The following is a 14500-nucleotide window of genomic DNA, read 5'->3' as shown; positions in this document are numbered from 1 at the left end:
CAACAGAGGGAAGGAAAGAAGTGGGGGAGGGGGCAGAGGAAGGGCATAACCTGGAACAGGAAATGAGGGAGAGGAACTGGCAAAAAGGGGGGAGCAGGCAGGAAGGCAGAAAGGGGATATGGGGGGAATAACACAATACTCTGACGCAGCAGAGTCAAGATGCAATCATGAATACAGTCATCAGTATAACAGGTAAGTATCAAATGAACCAAAAAGCAAAAACTTTGAAGAAAAAGAAGGCTACAAGTGAAAGAACAAAGTCAGGGAGACACAGAGGGGAAGAAAGAATGGAAATCGGCAGAGTAGTAGAAATGGTGCCACAGGAGCCACCTCTGCTGATCACTGGTCTATTTTTTTATAAATATGTTTTTACTGATCAGATTTAGACTGGTCTATTTTTTTTTTTTTCACCAAGACAAACCTTTATGCCATTGAAGTCAACAATGGCGAAAAAATGTAACTTATATTTTCATCAAGTTATATGTTATTTAGCATGAAACAAAATGTGCAGCATGCTGCAATTTTTAGGCAAAAATATTAGCAACCTGTAAAACAGGAAATTATACTTTGCATGAGTCAAAAGTGATCAGTCAAAATCTGAGGAAATGTAAATGAGAGATTAGAAAAAGGCTCTGTTTAATGTTCCCATTTTTCTGATGAGAAATCTTGTTTGTTTCAGTTTCTTATGGGAAGAATAGCATAGCCTCCCCATAGATAGATAGATAGATAGATAGAGAGAGAGAGAGAGAGAGAGAGAGAGATGTTTGAAGTCACCGCCGGAAGAAGACGCGAAGAAGACCAGTTCCTGAAGAAGATGCAGAAGGTGCTGGAGAGTTCTCTCGCAGCACTGGGTACACCCCCAGTGCTGTTTGAGCACTGGGGTCCACACCCAGTGCTGCAAGAGAACTCATTTGCATACCGACGAAAACCGGATTATATACCGAACGGCGGCGCAGAGAAGACATCTAAAGGTAGGAGAAGAATAGCCTTTCTTAAGGCTATTCCTACGTGGTAGGCAGAAAAAATTGAGTTTTAATTATAGGATCCATTTAAATAAAAACCTGCACAATATCAAGCCATCCTTTTACCTTTTGTCAAACTCGCAATATATAAATACTTGATATATATAAAAAGACAAGAGTATTTTTCAGCTTTTTTTTTTATCAGAAGCTGAATGCAATTTGTCCATGCAAAGAACCCACGGGAAGAAGTGATTCTTATGCGCCCAAGTAAAGGTAACCAGAAACTAAACCAGAAAACACCTTTGCAAATAGATAGATTAATGTCTGGTTTAAAGTTACTGTATATTGCTTTATGTAAATTTTCCACATTTCATCTATCATATAATTTCTTTACATGCCTCAAAATACCTGCCTAATCCGAAGAGAACACTCCTGCGTACTCACCATCAATCTCCAAGCTGTCCTTTTCTATTGATGCAACCAAAGGATCAATCGATTTCTGCATTTCTTCAACATGATCCTCTTCTTCTACTTCCTCAATGGGCTGTGATGTACTTTGAGATTTTATAAAACTGCGGCTTGTTCTAGCCAACTCTAAGGAAAAGTACAATATGGACATTTTACTTTACTTTGTATTGGAGTTAAGCTCCGCTTTATGACAAAATGTTAAATTAAATTGGCTGTACATCTGGTAAAATTTTCTTAAATATCTTATAACAGAATACCTCAAAACTATTTTTAAAATTACCCTCAACAACCCATTCTTGTTCCAATGTTCCCTGGGTCTCTACTTCATGGTTTCTCTTAACACAGAAACATGAAGGCCAATCACTTAGCTTGAGCAGTTACATTTTTGTGTTGGCAGGGTGTAATTTATTCTACCCCATCAACGAAAAAAAACAAAAAATATCTGGGCAGTCCCGTTAAATTTTATCAACTATTGCAAAGTCATTTATTAACAAAGACAAAAATATATGTAAAAAAAAAAAAAAAAAAAAAAGTCAGCCGAAAAACAACATATAGCATTATGAAGTGTAAGAGTATTCTTTATCTAAACGTTCTATATGCTGTACTTTTGAAGAGGATCTTTCACGAGTTTCATGAGTTTTATATACCGCTGGAAAGCCGACAGTGCGCTGAATTCAGCGCTCTATCGGCTTTCACGATCTGTGCCCCGGGTGAAGAGCTATCGGTGCCGGTACCGTAGCTCTTCACCGTCAGAAGGGCGTTCCCCTCCTGATAATACTAGTCTACGGACGAGTACTGTGAGCAGAGGGAGGGGGCGTTCCTCCCCGGTCTCACAGTACAGCACTATAGGCGCTGCTGTGAGGAAGGGCATTCCTGACTGACTGTCAAGAACGCCCTTCTGACAGTGAAGAGCTACGGAATCGGCACCGGCAGCTCTTCACCTGGGGCACAGATCGTGAAAGCAGACAGTGTGCTGAATTCAGCGCACGGTCTGCTTTCTAGCGGTATATAAAACCGCATGTGCCCCAACTCATGAAAGGTCCTCCTTAATGCATTTTTAATGGCTTTTTCATTCGATGAACATTATCATACTGATGACCTGATTTGTGAGGAACCAACGCTCAACCCCTGCACAAATCAGCTGTTCTGACAGCCTTTAGAAGTTTCTGGAGTGGATGGGTATAGCCTGTGTAGCCCAGTCTTATTCAAGTATTAGGAGCAGCTCAGCACTGCGGACCCACCACTATCGGTATACAATGGCCGTGGTTGCAACGCCACCACATCACTAGAATTAGAGCAGGTTGTACAAGCTTCCCATTTAATGCAGTAGCTTCTGGCACCTGGAGGCTCCCACAGATCAGACACCGATGACCTATCCTTGGGGCTGGAAAATCACTCTCAGATGAGGACCATAACATCAGTCTCTTTAGTTAAAAAGAACCTTTCACCGCCTCCACTTCTTTGAACCCTCAACAAGTGCCTCTCCAATAATTCTGGTACAGTAGAATTTCTCATGCCCCCTCTATTCCAGAGCAATAATTTCTGTTTGTTTCAGAAGTCAATAGTCAATATGCTAATGAGGATTTTTACTGTGGACAATCTGAGACTACCTGCCACAATCTAGGACCACCTACCTGACAGCAGAGAGTCTAACTAGCAAACTGGGTAGAAACTAACATGATTGCTCAGGAACAATAGGGGGCAAGATATTAGCTCTTGTTTAACTGGGCAATGTGTCCTTTATCACCTCTGTGCCAATCTCTTAATAGAGCCACTTATAGATAGGGGAGGTCGGTACTCACTGAATGCCCAGTGTTTTGCATAGCTGGAGTAGGATTTTAGTCATACACTCCCGCTATGTACATAAACTGCTAATCAGCCCCATGGTCGTGCCTGCACCGACTTGTGGGCAGAGAGATGGTGACACTGCCGCTGGCCACTTCCTCCCTGTAATGCTTACCTAGTTTGATTTAAGATCTTACAAGGTCCTGAGAGGACTTGGTCTAAACCCCCTTATGATTGTTGGTTCACCTACATGAAATGCGTGGAGTCAGATATATGGCACTTTCAGGAGCAGGGATGATTAGGAGTTTATATACAAAGCGGGAGTGTATGACTAAAATCTTACTCTGGCTATGCACAACACTGGGCATCTAGCATTTAGTGAATACTAGCCTCCCCCATCTATAAGTGGCTCTATCACTGGCACAGACTTGATAAAGGACAGATTGTTCAGCAAAACAAATGCTAATATACAAGTTCTTTACATTTAGACTTGTTGGCAGGCACGTTGTCTTCACCTACTGATATATATAGAGATCACTACAGAGAAGGGAGATATATAGAATGGGAGACTCCTAGACCCGCGGGTGCATCGGCATCAGCACTGTGCAAGTACACATTGCCAGTTCAGCTGAAATGCAGAATACGTTCTATATGTCCCTCAGTTTGTTGATTTTTCATTATTAGTGTTATAAATCTTGTTACTATATTACACATCACAATTTCAGAATTTTAGTAGCTTTTGTTTTCCAATAAAAGTTATGTTTTACATGTTCACCTAAATATTTTTTGTTGATTGATTTTGATTGAACATTAACCTTTAATCTTCCTTACTTTTTTTTTTTTTTTTTTTTTAAAGGCTATATAAACTCAGCGTTTGCATATGGTATCATCGCTTGGCCCCATTTACCTGATGATACCACTGCTATGGTTGGGGGGTTCCAACACTTTGGTTCTTTTGAACTTTGCCTTCTAGCCTCGTGGTAGTCAGTATGGAGCTAGTTCTACAGACTAATTCTCCTCAATGTAGCACAAACAAGTTAGTGGCAAGATTATATTACATATGGTGTTCAGAAGGCTATATACAATTATCTCTACCTATGTAACTATACCAATAATATATAACTTTTACTAAGGTTTTTCTCTTTTCCAATGCAAATGGATTTGATGCTTTAGCCGCCCTCTACCTGTGTGAGGGATTTTTCCCTTTTACTATTCAATTAGCCTTTCCAAGAATGATTCCGCAACCTCAGCTTTTAGCAATGAAGACTGTTGAAGGCTTAATTTACACACACACACACACACACACACACACACACACACACACACACACACACACACACACACACACACACACACTTTGGTCTTCTCTGCATTTTTTTTCTGGGATATAATGTTGCAAGCAATTATGAGAATATCTACATGCAAAAGGGGAGATTTACAAATCTAAAAGCACCAGAATTCTGTCTCAATCTGGCCATCCCCCCAAAAAAGTTGGTACTTCTCCTGTACCAGATTTTTTTTTTTTTATTTTTTTTTTTTTTATAATCTATGCTCCTCACTAGAAACTTTTGACTAGTGTCTAGAAAAGAAAAGAGGCAAAATTCAGCAAACTGCACCAAAACAGTGGTCTGACAAAATAACAAAGCAAAAGTGGCATAAGGAAGAGAAAGAAATAGTCTAGCAATATAATGTATCTATCAATTATTAAGAGATCTAGCAAATCTTTGACTTTAGCTGATGACTAATAAATTGGATGTAGTTGTATGGAGGTTTTACTCCTTATGACTTCGAAAGTAGTTTCAGCTCTTTAACCTTTAAAAAGTAGATTGTCCAGAAAGCTTTGTGCACATATCCGTACACAATGTTAGCCATGTTTTTTCATGGCTAGCACACAGAATCATTCATTTCTATGGCCCTATAAACACTTCCATAGTCCGGTGTACGTGGCTGTGTGCAAAATTCAGTACAGGTCTACTTATTTGTGTCAAAGACACAAATCATAAACTAAATTGGAATACCTTTTGCAGAGACAACATCAATATTGTAAAATTTTGACACATGTAAAACACTTGATCAGTATGAACTGCTATTCTATCACATTACCAGAGAACAAATGTGAACTGATATTTTACCATCAGGGCTTCTTTCTGGACTGTCAGGAGACAGAGAGTCATCTAGTTCAGAAAAACAAAAGTTCTGCTTTGACTTGTAATATTGTTCCAATTTCATGCATTTATCCAGTGTCCTGTTAAGAGATGAACTACGGGGATTCTGTTCTAGTGTTAGGAACGGAATATATGAGGGCAGAATAGGAAGATGAAAATTGAGGAAGGAATACAGGATTATATAAAAGTGGGGTGTTAGATGGGTTAAAACAATAAAAAAAAAGCGTAAGAATGAAATAGCCAGGACTGAAACTTGCTTTCACTAGATATCAGTTTCTAACAAGTGGTAAAAATGATACAATATGGTTCTGATGCTGGAGTAGCCTTAAAGAGGACCTTTCACCATTTTTCACACAGGCAGTTCTATATACTGCCGGAAAGCTGACAGTGCGCTGAGTTCAGCGCACTGTCGGCTTTCCCGATCTGGGCCCAGTGTGAAGAGCTTGCGGCCCGGTACCGTAGCTCTTCTATGGTCAGAAGGGCGTTTCTGACCATTAGCCAGAGACGTCCTTCTGCCTCGCGGCGCCAATCGCGCTGTTCTGTGGAGCCGGGAGGAACGCCCCCTCCCTCCCTGATAATGCTCGTCTATGAACGAGTACTGCGAGCAGAGAGAGGGGGCGTTCCTCCCGGCTCCACAGAACAGCGCGATTGGCGCCGCTAGGCAGAAGGACGTCTCTGGCTAACTGTCAGAAACGCCCTTCTGACCATAGAAGAGCTACGGTACCGGGCCGCAAGCTCTTCACACCGGGCACAGATCGGGAAAACCGACAGTGCGCTGAACTCAGCGCACTGTCAGCTTTCCGGTAGTATATAGAACTGCCTGTGTGAAAAATGGTGAAAGGTCCTCTTTAAACAGACTGTAATATAAAATAATATTCCCAACTTTAGCATTTCCTGTATATTCTAGACTTTTACTCCAAATTAGTGTCAAAATATCACATGAGCATAATACCACAGTAAGAAATGAACTGTAAATCTCCCAATTTGACCAATTTAAAAAGTATTTATGTAATTGTCTTCCCAAATCTGTAAACATTGGGAGTCTTGGGGTATGCTCACACGAAGGCACAAGCCGAAACACACTTCAGGATCGGTGTCAGCATTTGAACTCCGTACTGATGGTATCATAACTTCAGCAATATTGTTACAAGATATTTATAGTTATTGTATGTGATATATTACGTGCAACAAGAGTGAGCAACTTGAAGCCCATTAAGTTAGGGCTTGTTCACATGGGACAAGAGGGGGCGGATTTTAACGCCGAATCCACCTCAAAATCCGACCCCTCACAATAGAGGTCTATGTAGACCGCTAGCGTTCTTTTTTGCGCTAGCGGTGTGTTCCGCTCGCACAAAAAAGAAGCGAGCTGACCTTTCTTCACGTGGATTCCGCAGCTGATTCAAACGCGGCGTCCGCCTCGCAACAGCACCCTCCGGACTTGCTCTGTGTGAACTAGCCCTTATGGTGCGCTTACTGTAATGCTCAAGTTCTAAAGCTTTTCATAAAGGTTCTCCTTCATCCCTGTGCCCACAGTTTTTCAGAGTAAAACATATATGTTACTAATTTTTGCTCCCCGTGATTAGCTGACAGATTCCTTTTATTAGGTCACTATTACAGGGCTAGAACTAAACACAAGTACCAGTTTGGAAGCTTGGAACAGAGGTCTTTCTATTATCCAATCCAGAATTAGGTCTATCTGCTATCTCCTGGCTCTTTTGTTTCTTCTGTTTCAAATATGATCTTGGTTGATATGCTTAAAGGACAGATAGAACAGACAAAGAAAGAAAACAAACACAACAGCCAAGAAAAATAAATAAATAAATAAAGATTTGAATTACATTAAAAGAAGAAGAATTAAAAAGAAGAGGAAGAAAAAAAAAAATTCTATCATGTCTAATGGCAAAATGATATTACAAATATCTTTACCATACTCCACTGAGGAATGGGGTTGACATTTTTATTTTGGTACTAAAGTTTTCAGTTTAGAAAATTTTATTTTGAGTCCCGAGTACTCTTAGGAAACGCAGTGTATTTTTTACAAAAAAAGAAAAGAAAAAAAGAAACTTGACTCAAATGAAAAAGCAACAAAATGTAAAAAATTCTATTAATGTGTACAGCCATTTATAAAACTTTTCACGCCAGTTTTTTGCCGCAAAAGTGATGCATTTAATTCACTTGCCAACTTTAAAATTTTTATTGACTTGTGTGTGTTTTTTTATTTATTTTTTAAACAAATGTTACTGTAACTATGGAGCTTGAAAAAGTGCAACCAGCAGGAAACAGCTGTCGCTCTTCCTATACAGGCTTGCCTCCTCCTGTATGTATTTTTACTTGGATTCCTAAAATAAAGATTGGATTTTTTATCGCAGATTTTTCATGGTGAGTGCCCAGTTCTTCTATATTTCTGGATTACATTTGGACTTTCACTGTGTGCACCACCTACATACTGCGTGAAAGTTTACCCCATATTACACGGCTTATGCATATTCAGTAGTGCCACCTTACTCCCCATATTGTAGTTCAGGTTTCAACCTGGTTCCCACTGAATCACTGCAAAAAAATTGCATAACTATTCATCAAGTTTAAAGATGATATTAAGATATCTTAATATTATGTATTAAGACTGATAGATTGTGAGCCAATGTTGCTGGTGGAAGATATGCCATAATTTCGAGAGTTTTCATGCTCCAGGAATTAAATCTATGACAGTTAGGGACTGGTTTAAATTTTAGGTATAACTCATGCAAATTTTCCAGCATAACAGATACCAGGTATGTTGGGCTGAGGCATAACAGTCTAGGCCTGCCCTGCCCTCAATGAACATTTTACTCTGTTTTTTAAAAATTATAAGGCTATTTGCATGTAAAATTCAGATGGTGGTTCCTGAACCGATATAGTATCCCCAGACCCATTTGGGGAAGAAAGTATTAAAGGGGTTTTCCCATGTCAGCCTTTCGGCCAGGCTGCGTGCAGTGTCTGCTTCTCACTTCCTATATTTCTCTCCCTCCTCCCTCTCGCTGAACAGACACAGAATACTTCTGCAGGTCAGATAATATGTAGATTCTTGTACAAAACAAACAAAGTATTATCTGTGTGTTTAATTGGAGAGATAACTGACTTGGATTTATCAGATAAATCAATTATCTGAATGGATTGCCCTGCCAGCAAGAGCAGTGAGTGAGCGACCTAACTTGTCTTATAGGTCTGTGGTTATGGTAACGCAGTGTAAACAATGGGAGGAATAAATTCACATACCAGGAAAACAAAGCAGAATTTCTAAAGCAATATATTTAGGTAAATGCTTCAATTTACATGAGCTACCAGTATAGATAGAATCATTGAGATGGGACAACCCCTTTAAGACTGATGTTTCCTACCCCAATATTATGATTTCCCTTTAACCCGGCATTAATTATTTAGAAGCTCTGAACAATCTAGTAGTCAGGATCTAGAGTAGATTTCTTATATAACTCACAACAGTTTTCTGAGTTTAAGCTCGGCCAAGGTGTGCAGCAATGATGCGCCATAACTTATCAAAACTAATCTAGTTTTCTGGTATAGAGGGAATAATAAATTCCCCACATTGCTTAACATACCTCCATCAGAGTCATCGTCAGTGATCCACCATGGAGAAGCATCTTTCTTTTTTGTTTTTTTAACTATAGGCTTTCCAAGATTTTCAAGAACAGCAGATTTTTTGTTACTGTCAAATGAGTCATCTGAAAGAGACTAGAAAAATGCAAATATTGAAACTTGGGAAAAAATACAAACATACAATATACTATGCAAAGCACTCAAGAAAGCAAAAAGTAACATCAAGTATTAAGAAGTCTATATGCAGGTACCATGTTTGAACATCTAATTTTTTAGAGAATATAATTAAATTGTTAAAAAGCAATGTCAGAATTGATGTCTTTATCTCAATTCCCTAGAAAGAGTTAAGAAATTGTAGTAAGTAATTGAAGTTATAGGCACCCCAAAATGATGTCAGTAGGCAATGCATGTCATCCTGCAAAGAAAAAAAACCCTCATATGGCTCCACCAGAAAAATTAAAGGCGACTCCAAATTCAGGCCTCCATTAGTTAATAAAGTTAAGTTCAATTGATGATTTTTGTGTGATTTTGTTGCTGGCACATTCAACTTTGTACAGAACAAAGTACTCAATGAGAATATTTCATTCATTCAGATCTAGGATGTGTTATTTCAATGTTCCCTTTATTTTTTTGAGCAGTGTATAACATAGTCTCTCAGTAATAGTATGATAGCCTATATAACAGGGTAAAAACTATGCAAATCTATTCTCCAGGATGTAATTAGGAGAACCGTGCACTCTGTACGCCGCCCTCTAGAGGGCAGCATCCTTAACATCATGCATCACTCAGTTAAAAAGTCTAATATCATGATGCGGATTTAATTGCCAAATTAGTATTTCTATTCCAAAAGGAACAGATTCCCAGCTATGGACAGCGCTGATTCAGCCTATTGGGCCTCCTCAGCATAGCGTAGGGATAATTTGGCAATTAAATCCACATTATGATTAAAAGACTTTATAACTGAGTCGTTCATGATGTTAAGGATGCTGCCTTCTATAGGGTGGCCTACAGAGTGCACTGTTCTCCTAATTATATCCTGGAGAATAGCTTTGCATATTTTTTACCCAGAATCCCTAGCGGAGCAGGAATGACTTGTAAGTCTCCGTACTGCCTATGTAGGCACACACTCTCCCTAATGTGTACGATTATCCCCTGACCCTAGCATATATAACAGTCTCACAGTAATAGTATGATAGCATATATAACAGTCTTACAGTCTCCTACTAATAGTATGATATATCTAACATAGTCTCACAGTCTCTAACTAAAAGTATCCTACTATCCTACTAATTTTATAAATGTGAAAGTTTGGATGTTTGTGTGTTTGTTCCTCAATCACGCAAAAACGGCTGAACGGATTTGAATGAAATTCGGCACATAGATAGATTGTAACCTCGATTAACATATAGGCTACTTTTTATCCCGGTAAATGACATGGCTTCACAACTGTTATAAATTTATCTTCTTATACTATATTACACTGCTGCTGCAGCAGCCTCATCTCACATCCCAGGGCTGTTATCTCTCTGTGTAAAACACACGCTAACCCTCAGTGGTTTGTCTATACACATTTGCATATGATCTCATCTGCTTCAGGCAGTGCAGACAAACTGACATGGGCAAACACCTTTAATCCAAATTGGCAGTTTGTCAATTTTAAACATGCCTGGAAAAAGAAAATCTAATTTGTCGAAAATAACGAGAGCTATGAAGGAGCCAGAAGTCAAGAGAAGCCAGGAGTCAGAGTTCTCCTCAAGTGGAGCTGAGGGAGATCATCGACGCTAACAACACATGCATTATATGGCGTTGCAGCGAGCTGCTGAGATGCCTAAACAATTACAGGCACGGTGCAAAGAACAACTTCAGTGCCAGGTCTGCTTGACAGTTACCGAAACGCCGGAGCAGGCGGATCATCAATGCCAACAACATGCTCATTATATGGCGTCCCAGTGGGCTGCTGTGATGCCGCAACAATCACGGGCACAGCACAAGGAACAAATTCAGTGCCAGGCAAGCTTCACAGTTGCCGAAACGCTGGAGCATGCCAATCATCAACGCCAACAACACGCTCATTATATAGCGTTCCAGTGAGCTGCTGAGATGCTGGAACAATCCCAGGCACAGCGCGAGGAACGCGTTCAGCAACAGGCCAGCTTGATAGCTGTCGAAACACCGAAGCAGGTGGATCATCAACACCAACAACACGCTCATTATATGGCATCCCAGCGAGCTGCTGAGATGCCGGAACATTCACGGGCACAGCACAAGGAACAAATTCAGTGCCAGGCCAGCTTCACAGTTGACAAAACGCCGCAGCATGCCAATCATCAACGCCAACAACATGCTCTTTATATGGCGTTCCAGCGAGCTGCTGAGATCCTGGAACAATCCCGGGTACAGCGCGAGGAACACGTTCAGCGACAGGCCAGCTTGACAGCTGTCGAAACGCCGGAGCATGTGCATCATCAACACCAACAACATGCTCATTATATGGCATCCCACCGAGCTGCTGAGATGCCGCAACAAGCACAAGCACAGTGTGAGGAACAAGTTCAGCAGCAGGACAGCTTAAGAGCTGCCAAAACATTGAAGCAGGCAAACCATCGACGGCAGCAATTTGCTGAATATAAGCGGATCATCCACTCCAACAACCCGCAGACGAAGTCGCAGGCAGAGGCTAGTGACAGTATATATAACAGTCTCCTACTAATAGTATAATAGCATATATAACATAGTCTCACAGTCTCCTACTAATAGTATGATATCATATATCACAGTCTTAGTCTCTTACTAATAGTGATATCATATATATCTCACAGTCTCTCACTAGTAGAATGACAGCATATATAGTCTATAACAAAGTCCTAGTATATCTCACTAATAGTATAAGAGTATACATATATATCAGCTTCATAATGTTTCCCACTTATAGTATGACAGTATATACTTGTGCATTACCTCTTTTAAGAACTGTTCAAACTGCTCATCCAGCTCCTCCTTGGACAAGCGATGGGACATGGCTCCTCTGGGTGATCTCTATCACCTGGGGGAAAGTTACACTGTTATAAAACAACCATGAAGCTATGTAACATAAGTACTGTCTGTGTACTAGAATACTCCCACTGTAGTGGTATATGGTAATATAACTAATATATAGATCTGTGCAGCACTGCAATGGTCTAATCATCTAGTATAGCCCTTATCCTGCCACCATATAGATAATAGAGGGAGCCTGCAGGTGTTACCTTCCAGTTGCTATGCTTGTATCTCTTTGCAGTTTCTTCCTGGTCAGTAGCCGTCTCTACAACAGTTTGTATCAGGCAGCGTTAAGCCTCTGCTAAGTGACGTCACACAAACTACAGATAGTCTCCTAGACCAAAAAGATCCTCTTAGCGTTTTCACAATCTCCGTGTTCCATTGTCAGAGTTGGCTTTTATGGCGTTACACAGCTTCCATACAGTTTGGGCTGTTGTGCCTGTTACCATAGCGACCCACTGTCTTTTCCCTCTCTTGAGACTCCTGTTTACCTGCATATGTTACCTCCTTCTAGCACAGTGGGAGCGGGTTACTTAACCCCTTGCAGGCATCCAGCAGAGCTACTGTTTACACTTGTGGGAGTCATCCTCATTTCTTCCCCCACGTCAAGATTCTGTTTAGCTGCATGTACTTAGTGTGTGAAGATAACTCATAGGACACAGCAGCTTTTAGCATCACTTGTCCCAGCCTAGGGAAATTGTTGTCTTTTGCCTTTTGTACATACCGCGGCAAATTTAGCCCCACCCACTTTTGTGTTGACTCCGCCCACTCGTTAATTTTTCATGTGCTCGCAAACAGTATAATCCTCCTACAGTCACCCGTAAATTATATGTCCCCCCTCTATCTCTCCCCCAGTTTCATATACACCCTTCATCTGCCCCCAGTTTCATGTCCCTCTTCCATCTCTGCCCCCAGATTCATGTCCTCTCCATCTCTGCCCCCAGATTCATGTCCCCACATCTCTGCCCCCAGATTCATGTCCCACATCTCTGCCCCCAGATTCCTGTCCCTCCATCTCTGCCCACAGATTCATGTCCTCTCCATCTCTGCCCCCAGATTCATGTCCCTCCATCTCTGCCCCCAGATTCATGTCCCTCCATCTCTGCCCCCAGATTCATGTCCTCTCCATCTCTGCCCCCAGATTCATGTCCCCACATCTCTGCCCCCAGATTCATGTCCCACATCTCTGCCCCCAGATTCCTGTCCCTCCATCTCTGCCCCCAGATTCATGTCCCTCCATCTCTGCCCCCAGATTCATGTCCTCTCCATCTCTGCCCCCAGATTCATGTCCCCACATCTCTGCCCCCAGATTCATGTCCCACATCTCTGCCCCCAGATTCATGTCCCTCCATCTCTGCCCCCAGATTCATGTCCCTCCATCTCTGCCCCCAGATTCATGTCCTCTCCATCTCTGCCCCCAGATTCATGTCCCTCCATCTCTGCCCCCAGATTCATGTCCCTCCATCTCTGCCCCCAAATTCATGTCCTCTCCATCTCTTCCCCCAGATTCATGTCCCCATCTCTGCCCCCAGATTCATGTCCCCCATCTCTGCCCTCAGATTCATGTCCTCTCCATCTCTGCCCCCAGATTCATGTCCCCCATCTCTTCCCCCAGTTTCATGTCCACTCCATCTCTGCCCCCAGATTCATGTCCCCTCCATCTCTGCCCCCAGATTCATGTCCACTCCATCTCTGCCCCCAGATTCATGTCCCCACATCTCTTCCCCCAGATTCATGTCCCACATCTCTGCCCCCAGAGATGCCGTCCTCTCCTTCATCTGCCCCCAGATTCACGTTCCACCTCCACATTAAACTTACCTTCTCCTCCGCTCCCTCGCCGCTCTCTGCCCGCCTCTCTCGCTGACACATGCGGCTGAAGGAAGGAGCTGACACAGGTCAGCTCCTCGCTTCGCCGCTGCCCGCCTCTCTCCCTGACACATGCGGCTGAAGCTGCTCGCGTGCTCGCTTCGCCACTGCGTCTCTCTCTCGCTGACACATGTGGCTGAAGCGAGGAGCTGACCTGTGTCAGCTCCTCGTTTCGCTGCTGCCGCCGGCTCCTGGCTTGTGCGTCGCGTCTACAAGCCAGGAGCCGGCGGCAGCAGCGAAGGGAGGAGCTGACACAGGTCAGCTCCTCGCTTCAGTCGCATGTGTCAGCGAGAGAGAGACGCAGCGGCGAAGCGAGCACGCGAGCAGCTTCAGCCGCATGTGTCAGGGAGAGAGGCGGGCAGCGGCGAAGCGAGGAGCTGACCTGTGTCAGCTCCTTGCTTCAGCCGCATATGTGTTCAACTCAGATCTGCATCCTCTGGACGCAGATCTGAGTTGAAATCGGGACATACCTCCCTCCAACCGGGACTGCGGGACATGTCACCCAAATCGTGACTGTCCCGCGGAAATCGGGACGGTTGGGAGGCATGCTTTTGTAGACGCACAAATATTGCCCAATAAAATGTAACTCATTAGTACTAAAAGTTTCAGCAAACCTTTCCACTA

General features: G+C 42.3%; 1 protein-coding gene across 3 annotated transcripts in view; it reads right to left on the bottom strand.

The window, feature by feature from the left end:
* CEP162 (centrosomal protein 162) overlaps nucleotides 1–12327 on the bottom strand; it is a 67591-nt gene extending 55264 nt beyond the window's left edge. Inside the window, exons 1-6 of one of the 3 annotated variants that reach the window (XM_075268235.1) lie at nucleotides 12220–12327; nucleotides 11933–12017; nucleotides 8977–9109; nucleotides 7020–7133; nucleotides 5348–5491; nucleotides 1407–1556 (exon numbers count right to left, since the gene is read on the bottom strand). In XM_075268235.1, coding sequence (XP_075124336.1) covers nucleotides 1407–1556; nucleotides 5348–5491; nucleotides 7020–7133; nucleotides 8977–9109; nucleotides 11933–11992 — 601 coding nt within the window. In that variant the 5' untranslated portion in view covers nucleotides 11993–12017; nucleotides 12220–12327. The remainder of the gene's footprint in view (nucleotides 1–1406; nucleotides 1557–5347; nucleotides 5492–7019; nucleotides 7134–8976; nucleotides 9110–11932; nucleotides 12018–12219) is intronic. The other 2 variants (XM_075268236.1, XM_075268237.1) reach the window with 2 other exon arrangements.
* Between the last annotated feature and the right edge of the window lie 2173 nt (nucleotides 12328–14500).

Source organism: Leptodactylus fuscus, chromosome 3 (assembly GCF_031893055.1).
Source record: "Leptodactylus fuscus isolate aLepFus1 chromosome 3, aLepFus1.hap2, whole genome shotgun sequence".
Taxonomy (NCBI): Eukaryota; Metazoa; Chordata; class Amphibia; order Anura; family Leptodactylidae; genus Leptodactylus; species Leptodactylus fuscus.
The sequence above is the reverse complement of the archived record's forward strand: the minus strand, read 5'-3'. Positions and strand labels throughout refer to the sequence as shown.